The sequence below is a fragment of the Neolamprologus multifasciatus genome, chromosome 23 (genome assembly GCF_963576455.1).
Source record: "Neolamprologus multifasciatus chromosome 23, fNeoMul1.2, whole genome shotgun sequence".
In the NCBI taxonomy this organism is placed as follows: Eukaryota; Metazoa; Chordata; class Actinopteri; order Cichliformes; family Cichlidae; genus Neolamprologus; species Neolamprologus multifasciatus.
Genome location: NC_140460.1, coordinates 6296732 through 6318634, shown reverse-complemented (window position 1 = coordinate 6318634; position 21903 = coordinate 6296732). Strand labels below are relative to the sequence as shown.

The following is a 21903-nucleotide window of genomic DNA, read 5'->3' as shown; positions in this document are numbered from 1 at the left end:
AGGAGGGAGAAGGGACACTACTTTTATTATTATTATTATTATTATTATTATTATTATTATTATTATTATTATTATTATTATTATTATTATTATTATTAACTAAGGAGGTTGTTTCTGTTTTTCATCAAAAGTCCAATATGACAATATAATGGAACTATAGTGTTCCGTTATCGTCTATTATCAAAGGCTTCAAGTTCAAAAAGTATAAATCCCTTTTCTATGTGAAAGACCTTCCAAACTGTCGGAGAAGAGTTATGTGTAAAAGTTTTGTAACAAAAAACAAACAAACAAAACCAAAAAACAAAACAAACAAACCCTCGATTGCTGTGCGTCATCCAAAGGCGCCCAGCCTACGTCACTAGCCTGTGTCGGAAGACGAAAGCGTGCGTCGTGTATGGCTGTGCCTAAGAGTGCGACATTCATTAAAAAATAACAAATTTAAATTAAATCTAGAGTATACACACGGTTTGAGACGAGATGGATGACGAGGAGGAAACATACAGGCTTTGGAAAATCCGCAAAACAATTATGCAGGTAGGTTACATTTGTGTGTTTGTTTGTTATTAGCTTAGCATTTAGCTTTCTTTAACTTAAGAGTCGAAATCAGCGGCTCACTTCAGGAAGGTAGCCTTGTTTACTGTTTTACTTAGCACATTAGAATAGCCAAGGAGAGCAGAGCATCATCGATTCCGACCAAGCACAGTAAAATGATGCTGCTGTGGACCTCATAATTCGCGGTTCTGGTATTATTACAGTTTAATGACAGTACTAATGAGCGTCAGAGGCGTATTTAGTATTTTCCCCTTTGTATTTTCAGTTTTCAGTCACAGTTTATGTAATTTTGGAAACGATTCGGAAAACATCGAGGTTTGGGTTATAAACCCTTTTCCGAGTTCAGTTTGTACATCCTCTCTTTGTATTTCATTCCCTCCCACCTGAGATACTAAGCGGATCTGTTCCTCATACGTGAGCCGTCATTTTAAAGCAGTCTCAGTGCAACATGATGGGTTTCTGAACTACATCATCATAGCGTTGTTTTTGGATGCCTGTTCTCATCTATCATATGAGGAGAACATTGTGGGCGTGGGTTGTGATAGTTTTGTAATAGGAACACATATTTGCCTTCTTGGCATGATTTGCATTATTTGGCAAAAAGTAAAAAGAGTATACCTGTGCTATATGCTCGATAAAGCCCGCTGTATCCCTGATTATCATAGCATACATTTTCACTGCTGTGCAGATGACACCCAACTATGAAGCCAGATAACACACACAAATGAATTAAACTGCAGGATTTGATCCTGGATGATCTCGAATTTTTTGCTTCTAAATTCAGATAAAAGTGAGGTTATTGTACTCTGCCCTAAAAGTCTCGGAAATGCAGTATCTAACCAGATTCTTACTCTGGATGGCATTGCCTTGGCCTCCAATGACACTGTGAGGAATCTTAGTCTTTTTTGTCCTTAAATGTGTATATTAAACAAACACTAAGGACTGCTTTCTTCCATGTGTCCAATATTGCTAAAATCAGAAACATCCTGTCTCATAGTGATGCTGAAAAACTAGTTAATGCTGGCCTATTGCTATGCTCCTATAAAGTCCCTGAAAAGCATTCACTTGAGCGGTAGAAAGACTAACGGATTTACAGACAGGTGGGCCTTCTTCAGTATTCTGAAGAAATAGTCTATGTTGTGCCTATTTTTTATAATAGCAGCAGTGTTTGTTGTCCATTCAGAGTCCTCATTGATGGTATTCCCAGAAGTTTAAAGCAAGACACTCTCTTTACCTCCTCACCCCCTAATTCCAGTGGTCTGAGCGCCCCTCTCTGTTGCCTGAAACCAGTGATGATTTCCTTTGTTGTTGTTTTTAATGTTCGTGGAGAGGTTGTAATAACAGGCTCTGCACTTCATCTCTATAGACGACCTCGCTCCCATTTGAGATGAGTCCTAAAGCAGTTGTGTTGTCAGCAGATTTTATGATCATGAAGATCTGGCATCTTCCGTAGATCTGTTGTCTCTGTATGCATACTGATCTGGGTCAAAGGTGGTGGTGTTCAGGCTGGTTTTGATGGTGGTATATGCTCACTGGGATCTCATCCGGTCCAGCAGCCTTCCTAGCATTGGCTGCCCTGAGGGCCTGTTTCACTTCATGTCATGAGAAAAACCCAACAGTCTGCTCAAAACGTCTAGTTTACATTTTTTGTTTGTTTGTTTTTAATTTGCCTTTTTAATATTTTCCTTTACACCCACAGCTCTGCCATGATAGAGGATATCTGGTGACACAGGATGAGTTGGACCAGACACTGGAAGAGTTCAAGAGTCAGTTTGGAGACAAGCCCAGTGAGGGGCGTCCCCGACGTACAGATCTCACCGTCCTGGTGGCACACAATGATGATCCCACAGACCAGATGTTCGTTTTCTTTCCTGGTAGGCGTATTCCTAATATTATAGTTTGTAATGAGTCCAGTCCTTAAAAAAGCCAAAACCACACCTTGTTTGTTTTTTTGTCATTGAAAACTGTAAAATCTGTGCTGCCTAAAGAGGTTTTCTCATTCCCACAAAAGAAACCCACCAATAACAAGCAACTACCAATAGCCCACCACTGCAATAAAGATATTTTTTGATCATTTTTTGGGGGGTGGGGGCTTTATTTATTTTGTTTTGTTTGCCAGACTAACAATTAGGGCCATGTGTACTTGGAGAATAATATATTTTTTGTAGTTTTGCTTCTCTACAACACTTTGGTGGTTTTAAAAGTCACTCAGGGTGTGATGGAATTGAAGATTTTCAGATTTAATTCAAGGTTTTACAAAAGTATTTCTCACCTGTGTTTAGGAATTATAGCCTTCTGTTTTTAAGTGTAACCAGTGGTTTACAGATTGTTGTAAATTCTCTCTATTTACATTCACTCATTTTCATGGAAAGTCATATCACTTTAATTGTCGCTTTTATTCTCTAAGAATAAAAGAAAGCAAACTAAATACACACACACACACACACACACACATATATATATATATATATATATATATATATATATACACACATACATATATATATATATATATATATATATATATATACACACATACATATATATATATATATATATATATATATATATATATATATATATATGTATATGTATATATATATATATATGTATATATATGTATATGTATATATATATATATATGTGTGTGTGTATATTTAGTTTACTTTCTTCACTTGCATTGAACATATTAAGAGTTCCAGTGAGTACTTCAGCACAAGTTCAGCACTTTAAAAGAACTCCAAGTGATTTAAAGTCTCGGAGTCTTTGTGCTGGATCCAGCACAACAGATCTCCTCCTCAAAAGCATCAATGCCTCAACTCAATTTTTCATTTGGGGAAGAGACCAAAGTCATAGAGAGCCAAATCTGAGAAGTAAGTCAGGTGAGGAGCAATGATTGTGCTCTGTGCAGGTTCTATCATCATCTCTAATTTCATCTCTAATTTGTAAACCAAATTTAGGAATGACTCTCCACATGACATTTGAGTCCGTTTGGCACATGTTTTCCTCACCTAATAGTGAAATTGTAACACACTCCAACAACTGATCAGACCAAGTCTTCAAGGTGGAAATAACAGGAGTACTGGGAATCGTGCAGCGCTTCATAAGGAGAAGACTTTGAAGGGATTAGCAGTAAAGCTGTTTAATGACACCTGCACTAATTTACATTTGTAAAAATGTGTGTTCATGAGCATGTTTGTTTATCTTTGTATGTTACTTGTAGGGATATAATTTCATAAAATCTCACCCTTTTTTTTTCAATTTCTTTTCAGAGGAGCCCAAAGTTGGTATCAAGACAATTAAGATGTACTGTCAGAGGATGCAGGAGGAGAACATCACACGGGCAATCATTGTTGTTCAGATGGGCATGACACCCTCAGCAAAACAGGTAAACATCAGTTTAAAGCAAACGTGATAAAAAGGGAAAGGTTTGTCTCTGCTATGATGCTGCAGTGATTGTAAATGTACAAATCCCTCACAGTCTCTAGTCGACATGGCACCCAAATATATACTGGAGCAGTTTCTACAACAGGAGCTGCTGATTAACATCACAGAGCACGAGGTAAGCATCATACTGTCCTCTACATTAAAATCTATATTTTCAAGTAAGCCTGCAGCGTGTTGTACATTTCTGTATTTGCATTTCTCGCCTGTCTTTCAGCTTGTACCAGAGCACATCGTCATGACAAAAGAGGAAGTGACTGAACTTCTGGCAAGATAGTATCCTTGCACTTTGCACTGCATGACAGTAAATTAGTTTAGAAGCATTGAGGTTTGTACACTCGTTGCCCTTAACAATATTACCTCAGTAAATTAAAAGAAAGCCAGCTGCCAAGGATCCAGGCCGGGGACCCTGTGGCTCGTTACTTTGGCTTAAAAAGAGGACAGGTAAGAAATCTTAGAAACTATCATAACTGACAAAATGCAAGAAAATGTGACTAAAGAGGTTTTACTTTTGCAAGAAATGTTTTGAAACTATGTGCGGGGTTTGTTCTGAAACCTGCGAAACTCGTGATCAACATGAAACCGGTTTGACATTTGGGTTTTTTTTTTTAATTATTTGAATGATCCCTTTATGCAAACACAAAAACAATGTGTCTCCTTTTAAAGCATGAGAGAGAATCATTCATTAAGGATGAGACAGCACTATCAGCAGGGTTTTTATCACTTTGTATCGCACTGATAGAGACAGCGCTGTGGCAATATTTTTAAAAAAGCTGCCATTTTGTATCTGCTGTTCCAGGTAGTGAAGATCATCAGACCCAGTGAAACAGCTGGGCGGTACATCACATACAGACTGGTCCAATGACAGGTATGCGTTTCTTTTTACATAACAGCTGAAAAAGAAACGAAGCGATAAAAAGTGCGTAGCAGCTCCTCAAGTTTTAATGTTCTTGGGTTTGTGTGTTTTCTGAGAATGAGGAAGTATTAAACCAAAACATACAAAACACACAATTCAAATGCTTTCTGTGCATCTCTGGTCTAAACATTCAAAACAAACTTGAATGATGCTGTAAATTGTTTTTGTTCTGTTTTCTAGTTTTTTCTCTCTGATCAACGTTTAAGGACCAGTGAAGGAATCTCTGCACGACAGCTTTGGTTATTCATTGAATTGCTTGTATCTTTGACCTGAATTACTGATTTTGTAAAATAAATGATTCAAAATTGAAATGTGCCGTTTTCCATTAAGCCACGATTAAGACGCTTACCTTTTTTTTCCTCTTGAATGCCATGTTACTCTTGTTGGTGCTGCTGCTGTCATAGACCTACTTTTGATAAGAGTCTCTGCTAACTGAGCCTCAGAGGTTACCGCCTACTGTATTCAACACTTCCTAAAAATGTCTCGCCCCATCGAGTGCCAAAATGAATACATTAAAGACGACATATTCCTCACCATGTTCCCCATACTAGGAAATAGGTTGCAACTGTGCTCATTTGGATTAATTTCTCCGTCTTGATAATTTGCACAAAATGCCAAAAATCAAAAACTACAAATTTAAAACAAGAACCTTTATTAAAACTGACATAAGACACAAAAGGCAACATTTATAAGAACGTTTACATGCATTTCAATTTGAGCTGAAATAACCAGCAGTGGAATCTGCTTGAAAAGTTTGCACGCGTCACACGTTCTGATGCAGCTTTCCCTTCCCCCAAAAAACAAACGCTTTAAAATACAAACAAATCAAATATCTTGAAATGCCAGTAATCCCACGAGCAGCAAGCGTGCAGAGAGGTTTCACTGGCAGCAAAGATTAGTACAGTAACATACATCTACAGTTTAAAATTTAATTTGACCTATTTACACGGCAGACCGTTAGGCTTTCATTAACTTCAAATTTAAAGACGAACAGACACGATTGACAATATCAGACGAAGTCTGGCTCGCTGTCTCGATTTCTCGTCAGTGGTAATTTCTTTCCACAGAGACGTGCCAGTGGAAGGCCCGACAGGCTCAGCGTGGGAGAGCACGGGTGGTAATTGTTGTTATTGTTGGACTGATTCACGTTGAGCTCGGCCAGAGAAGCACTCAGATCCTGCTCTTCTCCAGCACCTTCTTCTGGGGGCCCGCTGTCTGGCAGAGCGGGGGGTTCTTCTCCCTCTGGGTTTTCCTGATCCTGATCCAGATCTTGTTCAGGCTCGATGTGGATTGCAGACTGACTGGACAGGTCCAAACTGTCCCTGTAGCTCAGCTGGTCATCGTCTATGCTCACGCTCTCCTGCTTCGTAAGGCTGTGGGAGTGCCTCTCGTCCAGCTCAGAGTCAGAGTCTGGGAGCTGCTCACTGGAGCCCAATGACCCCAAAGAGCTTCCTGAATGCAGATAAATGTATATGACATTTCCAAGAGCAAATCATTTACTATAAAATTACACAACTTGGCCTTTAAAACTCACCACATCCCTCCTCTGTCTTGTCAACCTCAGGTTTAGTCTTCTCTCTGCTCACATCCTCTTCTGCGTCAACAGGGCTCACCATTTTGTCCTGTGTAACATTTTCCTGAAACCAGGAGGGACAGTGTGAAAGCTTCACAACACAAATTTATTTTCAGTCAACAGAAAAATGCAAATCGGGTGTCTCTATTAGCCAGACTGATTATGACCAGTTTTGGTATTGCTCATTAATACCTGTTTGCAACCTTTAACTCTTTAGGCTTTGTTAAAGCAGGTTTCCTGTTCCAATGCTTTCGAGTATGTGTAAAAACAGAGCAAATATTTTGTGCAGTGGTATTTAATTCCTAAAAATGTCTCACAAAAAGGCTCAGCAGTAAGTATATACTAATGTGCACCGTGTGCTGGAGTGCTACCTGCTGCGTGGAGGCAGCACGGGACGTTTTGTGGGTCTGAGAAGTTTTGGATTGGAAGATGGAACAGTAGAAGACTATGAAGGCCTCCACGATGCGAGCCTGATGGGGATAATCAACCAAAGAGGACAGGGATATCGTAGCCCCGGTTGGACGGGGCCGCATCAGAGAGGGCCCAAACACGATGCCAAGGTTGCTGGGGCTCATCTTGTTATCCTCTTCCAGCTCTGCGATCCTGGAATGAGAAAGATGGAGCAAGAAAGGATGGTGAGGTTAACAGAATCTTTGCTTTTTATTAAAAAAAAATTAAAAATTAATATGACTAACTCACCTTCGAAGGTGGCGAACGATGTAGCGCAGCGTGGCGATGTTGGGCTTGGGCAGCTCCTTTAAAAGTTCCCTCAGACTGTCCACCAGGACCAGGACCTCTGGGTCTGTGTCTGGGCCCAGATCCACCAGCTCTGGCCCCCGGCTCACTGCCGGGTGAGTGCTGCTCGACTCGGAGTCCTCCCCCTCCGGTGTGTCTCCTTCATTATGCAGACTCTCCTTTGCCAAACCCATCAGCTTGTTGTACAGATGGAAAGGCATGATGGGCTCAGGCAGCTGGGGGTAAAGGAAAAACACCAAACATACAATGATTGACTTGAGCTTCAGGTTCAGTCTTTACTAGCTGCTGCACATCAGGTAACCTCATTTACCTGTCTGAGGTAAAGCTTGAGCACGTTGCTTATGTCATGTGGCGAACACTGAGACAACTCGACCAGCTCTTTTCCATTCTCAAAGGCCTGACACAGTTTCTCCACACGGGTCTTCACTCCATTCACCCTGTAGATGCCCTGAAAAGAGGAGAAAGGAGATTTAAACCCAACGGTTCAAAGGCAAACAATCGGAAATCGACCACCCCTTCAAAACACAGCATACGTGCTTTTTCTCACCTTCATCTTCAGTGCCCGTCTCTCGATCTCAGAGATGCACTTGGTGATGATGAAGGGAATACCGTCACTGGCACAGCTGGCTACCTGAGTGAAATCTCTGCCAAACAGCTGCAGACGGCCCTGCAGCTTCTTATGACCACACTGGATCGCCAGAGTTTCCAGACAGCGCTTGTGACACGCCAGGAAACACTGAGAAAACAGTTAACATAATGACCATCATCTTAACCATCGTCGCCTGGGAACAGCTGTAACTTGTGAATAGGTAGAAAAACTTGTGACATCTAATTAGGAAGAACGTTAAAAAAACAAAAACGATTACAAAGGTGTAATGTGCAATTTCAATAGTGTAGGTAACATATATAAACTATGCATAATGCATAGTTTTAGTCATACAAAATGTTTCTCCCACTGAAAACTCGACGTCTAGATGAACAGAATCAACTTTTTGGGAACCTCTACCGAACTCATGTTCAATTTCACTGATAAAAAACTTGAACTACAGGTGTTTCACATTTGCAATGCAAAGTAAGGCTGCTTGTTGCAATCAACAGTATTCAAATGAGTATGGTTAATCTTGCCGTAAATCTAAATTATCAGTAAGTGACAGCCAGCTGAATGTTGTATATGTCTATATGTGTTATAGTCAATCCTCATGCACACACACCTGTTCCATCCCTTAATTATTCCAACATCTGCACCATAAATATGCTATGTGTGCTGTTATTGTCAGTAATGACTGTTGTCTACTCTGTTATGTACACTTAGAACAAAGAAACAACCAGAGTCATATTTCTTGTATGTGTACACATACTTGGTTAATAAACGTGTGTGTACAAATAAATAAAATTTAAAAAATATCACCTGATGGAATAAAATTAGATAACACGGGCATTAATAAGGGGTGACACAGTGGCATCACAATTGCCTTACAAGGTTTAAAATATATATATATTTTTAAAAAGGGTACATTTCCACTGAATGTATTATGCCTGTTGGAAGGAGAACCCCCGATTCAATAGAAAAGATGGTGGAAAAAAAATGGTATAAAGATGAAATTTCTCTATCATTACATATTCCTGTTAAAGTTGTTTGTTGTGGTTTTATTGTCTCTTTGTTTGCAGTTCTTGATATTTTCTTGGAACACTATGGAAATTCCAGTTTCCTGTTCTAAAAACAGAAACTGTACCATCTGTTGTAATCAGAGTGACGTGTAGCTTCTTTCAACTAATAAAAAGAAATAAATTTTTTTTTTTACAATTCTTTCGTCGGAAATTATTTGTTCTCCCCTCGTTTGCTTTGAGTCATGCTTTACAGTTTATGCTACTTAGTTCCTTATTATTGCTATAAATATACAAGATTGTAACAGTTACAGTGACATCACCTTCTTGTTAATAAAGTCTTGCGATGGGCATTTTGAACTAAAATTCCAACCAGAAGGGACGAGCAAGGTGTGACAGCTGAGGTGCATTTTACAGTTTTTTGCACTTCCCCCTCCAACCATTAGAAACAATGCAATTTCCACATTGGCTTTACTTCTCAGGGAAGTCCATCCTTAACAGAAAGTCCGAGATGTTCATTTTTAGTGTTTATCATTACATACAGTAATTTACAAGTATCCACACTGAACATATTTATCCAACCACTTGTGCATTTTTCTCAGACCATTTGCTATTTTGTGGCGTTCAACATAAAAAGTTAATTATTTTAAGAACACAAAATATTTTACTTTGACATTTGCATATGCTCACTGAATACACCGACTACTATCATTAAAATGTAGCATGCATCAGCAACACACTGAGCCGATCTAACCACAGCTGGAAGGCTTTCAGTGTTTCAGTGTGCAACTCAGAGCGTGAGCCTCAAAACATGTTAAGTGATGAAGAACTCACCTCCTCGCACTCAGCTCCCTGGAAATAAACGTAGCTGTCACATTCGCGGCACTTGGAAGGAGTCCGAAGCTTCCTCAGTCGGTGGGTCAGGGCTGCTTTGGATAGGCCGATATTACGGAAAGGTCCGGTGGACACCACCACGTCTGGATCCATGCCGTTAATATCTGCACAGAATAACCCCCATCACACACTCCGCAAAATCCAAACTCAACCGATAGCCAGGTTTAACATGTACAAGCTGAAAATCTTACTTGGACTTTCAAATGAGGACACATTTCCATCTTTTTCATCTGCATCCTCGTTGGACGACATCGTTCCAGTCGATGCAGTCCGAACAATCTTAGCGATGTCACCTAAAATAAGTGAGTTTGAGAGCGTTTATAATGCATGCTGCCATCTCTGGAGCAGGGTTTTGGTACGGATTAGCGCGAAACTAACAAAACACGTGTCTACGCTCACTTGTGCTGGCAGTTGGAGAATCCAGGCCTCCATCTCCTACAACGCTGTCATCGCTCACTGTTGAGCCCCATGACTTATGCCCCTGTCCTGTGATAACAAAAGGGACAATAACATGAGCTAGTCACATCTTTACATTGCCAATTCTGTTAACTACAGACATCAGCTTAGTAACAGGTCACAAGTCTGAGGAATTGCGGCAGGCATCGGATGCACTTACTCTTGCGCTGGACTTCTGACTCTCGGCTTTCTCCAGCTGTCGTCTCCGCACTGACGGCAGGACTGTCTGTTTGACTCGTTTGCGTGTCTGTGTTGAAGCTGTCATTCCTCGGTCTGTGACCATGGCTGCAACAATTTGGGATTTTCAGATTGCAAATCCATTAAAAGTGGGTCACATACACAATCATATTCATTACAACATGCAGTGACATGTTTATTGCAATTCCTAACAAGGTAAGAGAATAAAACTAAACTGAAAATTCAAAAATTAAAAAGTATCATAAAAAAAAAAAAATAAATAAAAATTAAAAAGTGTGGAGACATTGAACAGTCAAAAAACAACAACAGTAATTCAGGTAAATTATTGAAACACATTATTTTGTTATTAAGTGCACGTAGAGAGTGTAGTCCTACGCCTGGGTACAGGGTTGTGTGTAGCAGGTGTGATATGGCATTTTAGTACAAATTACAGCATCAGTGGTATAACACTGTATATAGATTATTCTATTGTTGTATGTAGTCAATCAACTCCTAAAACAGTCTAACCCAGGTTATATTTGGGAAACAGAAACGATGTGGTTTTGATACATTGTGTCAAGTCTGTGAAGATATTTGGTTAAAGAGAGAATATATTTAGGATCGAGTAATCAGATATGAGTGGATCCTTGCTAAATTCTCTCTGCAACCCCCATCCTGAGCTGCATATGAACGGTTTCATTGAGAAACTAATTGAGGACGCGCTTGAAGTTCTTACTGCGATGATGAGTTGGAGGGGGAGTAGGACTCAAACGCGTATTGGATGCTCGGCTGCTCTGGCAGCTGCAGGTCTCGCACGTGAGCGGCGTACTGCTGGCCGGGGTCGTACAGCTTGCTGCTCTCGCACAGAGTCTGGTAGTGCACAGGCAGGGCTACTGTCTGCATGTGCATGAGCTGGTAGTAGGAGATGGTCGCCTGGAAGTGAAAAGATTAGATGGTGAGCATTTGTAGAGTTACTCCTTGGCGAAACGCGATGGCTCGTGTGGCTTTTGTTCTCACCGAGCGAATGGTCTGATCGCTCTGTTTGATGATGTCCTGCAGCTGCCTCAGCACTGTGACCTTTGTGTGCTCAAGCTCCTGCTGCTGAGTGGCGGCGTCTGCTATACAAGTCTTGTAGGTGGCCTCCGCCTCATCTGCCTGTGCGCACACACACACACAGTTTCAGTTTACTTCTGCTTTTTCTTTGCCGTTTATATCTGTCAGATTATTTATCAGACAGAAAAGTGTTGATGAAACATTTCACACAGTGGCAAAAATCAGAATAAGTAAGCTTAGTTATTCTTGAAGCGTAGGGTGCGGCCCCCTGGTGGGCAATGAAGGTACACAATTCTTCATTTTCTAACCTATTTTTTAAAAATCATGAATTCATCCAGTAGTGGGAAAGATCTAAAGATCCAGCAGTGGTTTTCACGAGCCCTATGTAAAGCTGAACTGTTCACTCAGCCTAAACTAGCAAATATCAGATAAACTATTTCCTTCTTTGTGTCCTCACACAACATCTTTGGCTCATGTGACTGTCAGAGTTGTGACCAAAGATTTTCAGCTGATCGAGGTCTTATGCAACTAAAATTTAATCGTCTTTCTTCCTGCGGAGACAAAACAACATCAGCAAAACAAAGTTATCGAGAAGAACCTTGTTGCGAGCCTCTTCTTCCACTCGTTTCTTCTTCTCCACAGACTTCGCTGTGGATCCCCCTCCCTCCTCTTCAGCTCGGCAGGCTGCAGTTTTAGCCTTGTCGTACTCCTCGCAGCGTGCTATGTAGGCTTGCTTGGCCTTCCGCAGGTTTGCCTCACATTCCATCTAAACGAGGAGGAACGAAACAAACAAACAAACAAATAAATAAATAAATAAATAAAATGATTTGTGGTATTTTCAGTTATTGCCTGATTTTCTTGTCACAGTAAAAGGATAAAGCAGGGCTGTTGATTAACAAAAGATCATAAGGCCATACCAATTTTCTTTTAGCTCGAATCCAGTGTTCCTTGATCTCTTTACGTCTCTTTTCATGCTCCTGTTTACGCTGCATCAGAGGCTGCAGGATACACATGAAATATGAGAGGTGAGAAATTACAAGTGACTAACCAAAAATGTGGTTTGTGCTTCATTTACTAGAATAGTAACCAATAACTCAGAAAAGTACCTGAATGAAGGTTTGGTTGTGCAGGGTGTTGTTGGCCTGCTGCAGGCCCACACTCTGCTCCTGGTCCTGCTCCAGAGCCAGAGAGTAGATGGAGAAAAGAGGCATGTGGGGCTGGAGGAAGAGAGCGAGCAATAAGATGACGATCGTGAACAATAAAGAAATTACAGCTCGTGTTTTTTAATCTTTAGAGGTGAAAGTGAATGGGGCTTACATGTGTAATACTGTGTTTGGAAGACTGGTATAATCTCTGGAGGCCTTTGGAGAACTCGGTCTCTGGGGAAGACAAAACAAAAACAGAGATTATTACAAATATGGTCAAAAGCACAACTTCTAGGACAACGTGCACTAATAAAAATTTAATCACCCCAAAGAATTAACTATTTTTTTAATAAGATAGAATAAACTTGAATGTCCACTTGAAGCTGTTTTCAAAGATGCCTCAATCCTCATGGACTGCCAGGTTAAAACCCCCCAAATGTACATAAGAAATAACAACAACTCCAGCCTGTAGTGGTTTTTTAAAACCAATTTCCTCCCATGTGACAGCTAAATGGGTGGATTTTCCCCATACAAGTTTTGGTAAGCTCATCAGTTCACTGATAACTTGCTACATTGTACTCTCATCTAAAAATAGTGACTTCTGACTCAAAAAACAAACGAACAAACCAAAAAAAAAAAACCAAAACATGTCATTGAGAAGAAGCTCAAGTCTAGTTTAGTGTCTGAAATCATAGTTGATCATTGGTTTGACTTTGTACAATCACTCTCACATAGTTTCATTAGTTTCGTCACTCCCACTAACCAAGTGAAGTTCTCTTTTCCACGTAGCACATCAGGTCCTTCATGTACTTGGAAATGGTTTTGGCGTATAGCAGAGCAGAGTCCACTCCTCCCTCGCTGTGCTGTAGGATGACATCCACTTCCTCAGCTCTACCTACACATCAACACACCAACACAGGTCACTGTGCAGGAAACGCTTTGTCGATACGACGGAAAACAGGACGATTGTTTGCATCGAGTATGCGAGTCGATTTGATTTGGAAGCTTATTTTTAGTGTCTTCTGCTGTGGTCAGTACTTAAATCTGTAATTTCTCTCTGCTAAAAACTTTCCCTGTGGCTTTCCAACAAACTAACTGCGACAACATCCGAGCACTGCAGGATATTCATCAGCAGGGGGAGACCTACTATACATGAAATAAAATCTCTCACATGAATACAGGGATGACATTAAGATGACTACAGTGACGTTGGCGGTTTGAAACTATGCACCGTCACATCAAAATACAGAAAATAGGAAAATATCCACTATAACGTTTACATATGGAGTCAAATGAGATGAATGGAAAGGAGGAGGTTACACTGTTATGCAAAGCAGCACCTGTGATTAACTGAAAGCAAAAGCTGTACGGCACCTTTATGCTTACCCATGTCCTGCAGGTCGCTCCTGTAATGTCCACCATCTCCTCCATGGCCAGAACCAGTGTACAAGTTCTCCATAGACTAAAACGGCATAAACACGAAGCTTTACTCACTAGAATTGGAGGATATTTTTCTTTTTTTTCTTCTCCCTTACACTCAGCAGAAATTTGGGTGTGGGAGTCATTTTGTGGGCAGTGACGTTTAATTTAATCAAGGAGCTTTTTGCATAACCACCACATTAAGTAACTTTTCTTTTTGGTTTGCACGTGTGACATATAGGTGACAAACTCACTCTGCTCTTCTCTGTAGGCAGCAAGGAGAGCAGCGTGCTGCTGTCCACCTCTCCCATCAGCAGCTCAGACACACTAAAGAGAAACACAGAGACTCCTTCACACAAACGTAAAATCGTTGTTGAATTGCAGAGAGAGAAAAAGCGTAAAATGGATTTCAAAAGAGAAAGCAGTAGAGAGGAAGAGGGCCAGGCCTTCTACGAAACCTCCACAGGTACACTGCAGATTGAAGGTGATAAGCAAGTTTCGTGCCAGTTTGTGTTAGTCTACCAGCTTTCCTTCGACCCCCCCTAAAATCATGTAATTGGTAGCAGTCATTTTTATTTTCTTGCAACCATCCTATGTGCTGAAATGCAGGCCAAACAACAACGCTAGATTTTTCCGTCTTTGCATTCATGTCAGAAATCGAGTCATACAGAGGAAGGCTAGAGAAGAGAATGAGGAAACAGACTCATATGGCAGATTTCAACTGTCTCTGCCAGCTCACTTCCTCCTGAAGCTGTGTGACAGTTGTGTAAACCCTGAAATGGCACAGACAGGCATGCGATAAAATCCTGGTACGATACGCCACAATTATACTTCAGCTTTTAGTATTTTTCCTTTGCCATTAAAAAAAATAAATAAAAAATAGTCATTTGACATTACTACTAAAAAAAAAAAATACAGAAAGTTACAGGAAACAAAAGCAAATTTAAAGGCCAGTTCCTTTGATCTCAACTATTCTCAGGTAGCTCAAATCAACCGAGTGTTCCCACGATGTATCATCTCTTTGGTCTGCAATCTGTTCATTTAGCAGGCAGGTAGTCAACAGCATTTTCTACTTTTGGTTTTTTGTCATACGGTAGAAGAAAACCCACTTCCTGTTTTCAGCTTTGTCTCATGCAAATGTGTCACCATCACTGCACTTCTCTCTCTCTCATTCCCAACAGCAGACTACTTTGTTCGTAATAATATCTACAATTACACACCACCTGAGCCGCCTGTGTGTGAACGATAGCCTACTGGACACCACTAAGGCTTCGCTGCCACTGAAATACATTCTTAGAAGCTACTGATAAGCAACAGAAGCAGCTTTTGACAGCGTTTTACTTTTATATATGAATAAAAAGCTGATTTAGATACTTACTTGCTACTAAAAGCGACAGCAATGGTTTCAATTGCCTTCTCAAAGTCCTTTTTATCAGCCTCGTTAGAGGACTCATAGTGGAAACCTGGAAAATCGTACATGTGTTCAGCTTTCAGTCGTGGTCAAGAGTAGTTACAGAGTGATGTTGGGTTTTACCGTCATTGTACACCTCAGATTTACATCGAGACTTTCAAAGACGTGCATCTAAAAAAAACAGAAGAGTCCATCTACCTTTGACCTTGGATATGAGTTTGCCGGCAGCAGTGAGGATCTCGACGGTGTTGAGCAGAGGATAAGTGTTGATGACCTGGCGCAAAATCCGAAGCACCTCCCCTAAACACTCGTGGGCCACGGGCCGCTGACTCTCCTTACCTGGGTGAGAGAGTCGTGGTAGGTGAAACAAGAACCAAGAGGAAAAACAGCGGAACAAGCTTCAAAAAAAAAGATCACGCTTGAGGTTTAGGATGTGTTGACTTGCCAACAATAAGCCATCTACTAAAATCGCTGCCAGCGCGGAGCAACTTGTCTCGTTCTCGATACAATATGTACGTGAACATTTTGCCGACTTGTGGCACCACCAGAAGTACCGTTTAAACAGAATCTCTGCTTCCTTTCCACAAGAAGCACTAAGAACTTGCTGATTTTAATCCTCACATAGCCAAGTCTGTGTTCATTAAAGAAATGTAGGTGCTTTCAGGTGGAATTTTTAAAAACGTTTGGCTAGAGCAAGGCTAGCAAGAAACTGAGTGCTATCGATACATTAGCGCTTCCCTGAAATAACATTGCTGAACGTCTCCAAGTCTTTCTTCCCAGGGGAACAGCAGATGGAGACTGACAGTTGAAACACCAACCATAAGGACACTGATAATAAGCCAAGTGTCAGACAGGTCAGCTCCAGATAAACATTGTCAGCTTTAATGTCACTGGTGACACATTTCTCGCCTCCTTTCCTCCGGTTTTGTCAACCCTTTAATGTTGCAACCTCGCATTCTTCCATCGAGTCATCTAATCACGCTGGCTCGCTGGTGGAGGAGAGCAGAGGGCAGCCGGTCCATCACCCTCGTCTCCAAATGTGTGTCAGAGGATCAGATTAGCAGCAGCACGCTACAAGAACAGAGTGACCTAAACACAGTGCCGGAGAGGATGTGGTCCCTTCTATTGTTTTGCAACACTACAAACCAACTGTGGTGTTCTGCAACATTTTTTTTCCCCTGTGGCTCAAATGTGCTTTTTGAAGTTTCTGAGAACAGTTTTTAATGTCAAAAGAGGTTTTGCTTTAATTAAGAGCACCTCAACGAACGCCGCAATTGTATTTTGGATTCTGAAAGTGATCAGTGTCGCATCACTGCAACGCAGCCAGACTATCAGACGAGGAAGTGCGGACGAGGCCTTTCTGTCAGAGACAATCCATCATGGCTTCCTGTTTAGAAAGCTCTCTGTGGGTGGAGAACGTGACAGAACAGCGCCAGATAACAGACAAGTGAGCTAAACTAGCCAAAACAAGACAGAAACTAGAGAAGACGACACAGTTTGAGCATTCAGCAGGTGGACTTTCTTTGTTTTTGTTCAAACCCCTGTGATATGGCCCTTTTTTTTAAAGCTTCACTGCATCGTGCACATGGAGCACAAGAACATGTCTGCAGTAAACAAAAAACTGGTTTCCTGCTGGAGACAAGCGTGCGGTTGTCTTTGTGAGCGCGCTGCCTCCATTTGGAGAGAGGAAGCTCAGAGCCTCTTGTAAAGCTTGCTTGTGCAGAGATGCTCCACCCATAACATACTCCTCCTCCTCCCCCCTTGCGCACCGCGCACATGTGTCGCTGAACACGGCGGATGTAAGATTGGATCCCTCATGTCCTCTCTGTGTAAGCTCTTGTCAAAATGGAGTGACACAAAAGGGAAGAGAGAGTGCAAACAGCATTGTTGTTTCTCCAAAACGACTGAATGGAAGTCGACTAATCAAAAGCTTACACAGAAATGTGTGTGTTGCCCCGACAGTGGGGAAAACAAGTGATATTTTTAATGTGCTCAGCTCTGAGGGACTCCCAGAGCGATTTGTTCAAAACAAATCTAGACACATCACATGCAACTGAACACATTTCTGTAAGTCAGAGTTTGGCAGGGAAGACTGCAGCTGCTAACAAGACCAAACAAAAGCCTGTCTGACAGGATGTATTTGGGGGCTTCTCACGCAGGTTTGTGTTGGAGATGTACAAGACAACGCTAAAACCTGTCACGGCTCTCACCCTCAGCCAGAACGACATCCTTCAGTTTCTCCACAGCCTCCGCAAAGCGTGCGACATCCCTCAGCAGGGCTGGGATGTCCTCCACCTCGATGGCCGTGCTCTCTGGACTGTCAGATGGAGTCGTCGGGGTTATAGCCCCTTTTCCCTGACCTCTAGTGAAAACCCACGACTGGAGCGGGAACCCTGAGGAGACAGAAATATCACTCAGCAAACACGCATTTAGTCTTCGTGTGAGACTTTAAATTTTTACTGAATCATCTTCATGAATTATCACAAAAAAGAATAATAATAATAATAATAATAATAATAATAATAATAATAATAATAAAGGATTGATTTAAGATTTTAGAGAATACAATCAATCTAGTTCTATTACTGGGCCTAATTTAATGAAATAAAAAAAACGTGGGAATCTGTATCATTTGGTTTTCTGCATATGTGCACCAGTTTCAAGCTTATCTACTAGTCCCAGTGGAATTACATTTACATTAGTGTGACATTAGAGGGGGCCCTTCGCATCTACCCAAAACATTTAACTATTCCTTTACATTACAGCATTTTTTTTGGCTTGTTCTTGGTCAGAAGTTGTAGAATGGCAGTTTCTGGTCATGATTTTCCTTCTTGCATTTAACAGTATAAGAATTCCATTTAAAGAGCAATCATTAGTTAAAGAACTCCTCAGTTTTACAGTTTCTAGGCTTTGAAATCCAAGTCGATAATCTCAAGCTTTTCAGCTTCACTCATATTAAATGTTTAAAAGGTGATAACGCCACATAAATGCTTCAGTTACAGATCATAAATGGTGTTTCGACCAGATTCTGTTTGTGATGGGCCACGCTCAGCAAGCAGGAGCAAGACTATAATTAAGTGATGGAGCAGACCTGCAGCGCTGGCGTGTCGGCTCAGTGCGGTCGGTCTCTTGAGAGTGGCCACAGGAGACGGGCAGCCCACCCCCTGCATCATTCCCAATTTATTGTGCTGAGCGCTCGGGGTACCCGGGCAGGACGCGGAGGGATCCTGGAGCCCGGCGGAAGTTGGGGTAAGTGTCGAAGACGAGGAGGGGGAAGACGAGGGGGAACAGAAGAGTGTGACGTCGACTGCATCTCTGCGAGGCTGCTCCTGGAGAATGGAGAGCTGAGAGAGGACAGGAGGACAGAGAAGGTCAAGACTGCAACGTGGCTCGTCCCTTACAGCATTACGGCCAACAAGGTGACTTTTCGTTGCCTCTGGGGCCAGCAGCACTGTTGTTATTAGTAAACAATCATATGCAGACTTTCACAAGATCCTGCTGCTGCTGCGTTGTGCAATACTTCCTGACTCCAAGCTGTTAACGGGTGTGGCAAACTCAGCAGAAAGTCGAATAACTTTATACATCACCTACAAAAAAATAAAATAAACAAACAAAAACACAACTCACGGAGAAGTTTCTTTTTTTTGGCTTGTTGGTACTGAACAGAAAACTTCAACTAAAGTCAGCGGCCTGTAGATTTAGGGCTCGACAAGTGCATCTCAACCAAACAAAAGCAGCCCGAAATTTTTAAATACTTTACAGGAAACCAAAAAAAGCATCAGTGCATATTTTCTGTTCATATTGGAGACTTGTGTGTACACGACAAACGTACCTGTTTCAGCCATACGTTGTGCTTGTTGGGCAGTATGTCCAGTCTGTCCTTGCCTTTCGACTGGGCTTTTTTAACTCTCTGACTTGTAGAGTAAGGGTTGTAACTGTTTTTGCCACCACGTTTCAGCATGCTCCTTGCCCTCTAGACCTTTGTCCCCATTCTAATCACAAATTCTCGAAAAGCATTCACTCACTTGCTCACTCACACACGCAAAAACCCCACAGGAGACATACTTCCTATGCGCCACATAACCAGATATGAGTCAGCTTACAGTCAAGTACCCATCTCAGCACTCAGCTCTGTGACACTGCATTATGATGACTGGTTTCAGCTTGAGGACAGTTTTCACACCCCTGATCGCACCAGCTACAACAGCAGAAAAGATTCCCCCCCAAAAAAGACTAAAAACTTAGAGCCTCACACAAACAAAAGCACCCCTGGTAATGAGCCCTCTCAGAAACTTGTCCACTCCAGATGATGGTCATCTGACACACACAGTTAAACTTCAGAAACCAGAAGTGATGCGCTACTCACAGACGGGGCGCTGCTCTGTGGCCCAGGGCTTCCTGCTCGACTCTTCTTCGAGATAGACGGTGTCTTGATTAGTTCCCGTTTCTTCCTGAACATCTTCAGGGTGCCTTTGCCGTCCATCCCGACTTCTTTAAGCTTCACGCACAGCCCCCCCACCCACCCCCCGACTCGCCACTTGGGTGCTCTGCCGCTCGAGCTCAGCGGGAGCTGGGTGCCATCCTGGTCGAGTTTGAGCCACGATAACTGTCTGTCTGTCTTCCTCCTCCTGGTGTCACTCATCGAGCCGCGCAGGCTCACTGACAGAGAAACTCACCGCAAACCGTCAGCGCGCACCCGGCATCCGCTGTGCGCGCGCGTTTCAGTTTCCTCCGGGGGGAGGAGGAGGAAAGACGCACGGATGAGTCGCACCTTTGTTGTCCACCGAGCTTCGCGAGGATTAATTCAGGTTGAGGTGCACGCGGGGGAATGCGGTCCCGACGGCGTCTCTTCTGGTGAAGTCAGAAGCAGCGAACACAAGCAACAACTTGTTGCCTCGTTCACAGCTGCAATCAGTCCATCCTGACACACGTGCGTTCCCAACATCTGAAACACCCGACGCTTTTGACTGTAACCTTCCGCCCCTTTGTGCACCTGCTCGGGCCACAGAATTAAAACCCCGAGGTGTTCATGCGCCCCGAAACCGCTTTAGACCGAGGTTTGTTTAATTATTTTCATTATCAGAAGGAAAGCGGAGAAATTGTTAAACTACATCTGATAATAATGTTAAATGAATTGTATGGAAGCAAAATAGATCCCAAGTAACATCAATTTATAGCATTTGATCACAGCAAGTACCGAATCTGTATCAGTTCATGTTTTATTTCAATAGAGTTGAGTTGACGTGGTTTGAGATCCACTATATGAAGTCAAAGTCATACAAAAACAGGATTAATTCAGACTCCCGCATTTTAAGAGGAGGATCCCGCTAAACTAATCTAAATTTACTTTCTGGGAATTTCAAAAAGGGGAAAAATGAAACCTTGTCAACAATAACTATCTAGAAAATTCTTTTTTTTTTTTTTTTTTTTTTTCTTTTTTTTTTGCCTGTCCCGTTTGGTTCTTTTGCCATCAGAATTATTGTCTAAAGGCGAAGAAAGATGCCCAACGGATTTTCTTTACCAAATTGACCATCCCAGCTTTGCCGTAATGGTCCATTTGATTCACCTTTTATTCTTTATTTTATTTTCACTTGCTGAATACGGGACAGACTTGACTGGGGGAAAGAAAAGGGAGAAAGAAAGAGGGGAAGAAAAACAGTTGAGAAGAGGGACGGGGGAGAAGGGCAAAAAACAAAAACCAACAGAATAAGCAGAAGAAAAAAAAAAAAAAAAAAAATACATATATCGATCACCTGGATCACCTGTTGAGAAAGAAAAAAGAAAACAAGCAGAAGAAAACGAGAGTAATACAATAAACCACATCACAATGATATATGGGAATATGACAGTAAATACTAAATATTAAACATTATTGTGCAGCACGTAAGATCGACAGCACAGTGTGCATTGAGGTAGGAGCCAAAAAGGGTGTAGTTTGTGTGTGTGATCACCCGTGTGTACACCTGTGAGCATGGACGCGCTTGTTTTCTTAAAAGGTTCCCTCATGTAATGATCTGCTAGAGGGTGTGGGGGGCCACTGCCCCGTCTAACTATCTAGAAAATTCTAATTATTTTTGTATTTGTTTAATTGACATTCCTTTTGCTTCCACAGTTTCTTTTTGCAGATGTGTGAATCTGCATGTCCACCTCTTGTTCAGGCATATTAATACTAATCACCGATGAGTGACACAAATATTACAGCACATATTCATGTGTTTGTACATTAAAGGCAATTAAAACCGTTTCAATAACAATATGGGCCCCTAACCACAGAACCTTTATTTATTTAAGAAAGTAGTCAAACCAGCGGGTAGCTCTGCATGTTTTGTGCTGGATGCACTTCCTGGTACAATCCTTGTTTACAGTAAACACCACTATACTAAAGGTTACTAAAAAAGGAATGTCAAAGATTGAATTTTGGGAGAAAATATCTCAGTTTTAATTTTTAGATGCTAATATTACCAAATAGATTTTTTTTTTTTAAATATTTATATATATTTAA

The 21903-nt window shown here is 41.5% G+C and overlaps 2 protein-coding genes across 5 annotated transcripts; one reads left to right on the top strand and one right to left on the bottom strand.

Moving 5' to 3' along the window:
* Positions 1–342: 342 nt before the first annotated feature.
* polr2eb (RNA polymerase II, I and III subunit E, b) lies at positions 343–8998 on the top strand. 2 transcript variants are annotated; one of them, XM_085152058.1, is made up of 8 exons: positions 343–534; positions 2252–2426; positions 3825–3940; positions 4034–4114; positions 4214–4272; positions 4362–4440; positions 4796–4864; positions 5093–8998. In XM_085152058.1, the coding sequence occupies exons 1-7, from the start codon at positions 478–480 to the stop codon at positions 4859–4861; spliced, it is 633 nt and encodes a 210-aa protein (XP_085008184.1). In that variant the 5' UTR covers positions 343–477; the 3' UTR covers positions 4862–4864; positions 5093–8998. The 2 variants fall into 2 exon arrangements, with proteins under 2 accessions (XP_085008184.1, XP_085008183.1); XM_085152057.1 differs by having other exon boundaries at positions 4796–8998.
* On the bottom strand, positions 5545–20343 carry arhgap45b (Rho GTPase activating protein 45b). Of its 3 annotated transcripts, none has more exons than XM_085152041.1 (24): positions 19768–20343; positions 18493–18745; positions 17612–17794; positions 15600–15740; positions 15369–15453; positions 14245–14317; positions 13946–14033; positions 13335–13466; positions 12744–12805; positions 12533–12643; positions 12344–12424; positions 12025–12192; positions 11391–11528; positions 11110–11306; positions 10357–10481; positions 10140–10226; positions 9932–10033; positions 9681–9844; positions 7789–7977; positions 7552–7689; positions 7185–7456; positions 6857–7088; positions 6447–6549; positions 5545–6364 (listed from the first exon to the last, which is right to left on the bottom strand). In XM_085152041.1, the coding sequence occupies exons 1-24, from the start codon at positions 20041–20043 to the stop codon at positions 5922–5924; spliced, it is 3843 nt and encodes a 1280-aa protein (XP_085008167.1). In that variant the 5' UTR covers positions 20044–20343; the 3' UTR covers positions 5545–5921. The 3 variants fall into 3 exon arrangements, with proteins under 3 accessions (XP_085008167.1, XP_085008168.1, XP_085008170.1); XM_085152042.1 differs by having other exon boundaries at positions 13958–14033; positions 19768–20342; XM_085152044.1 differs by lacking the exon at positions 19768–20343 and adding an exon at positions 19234–19760.
* Positions 20344–21903: the final 1560 nt, after the last annotated feature.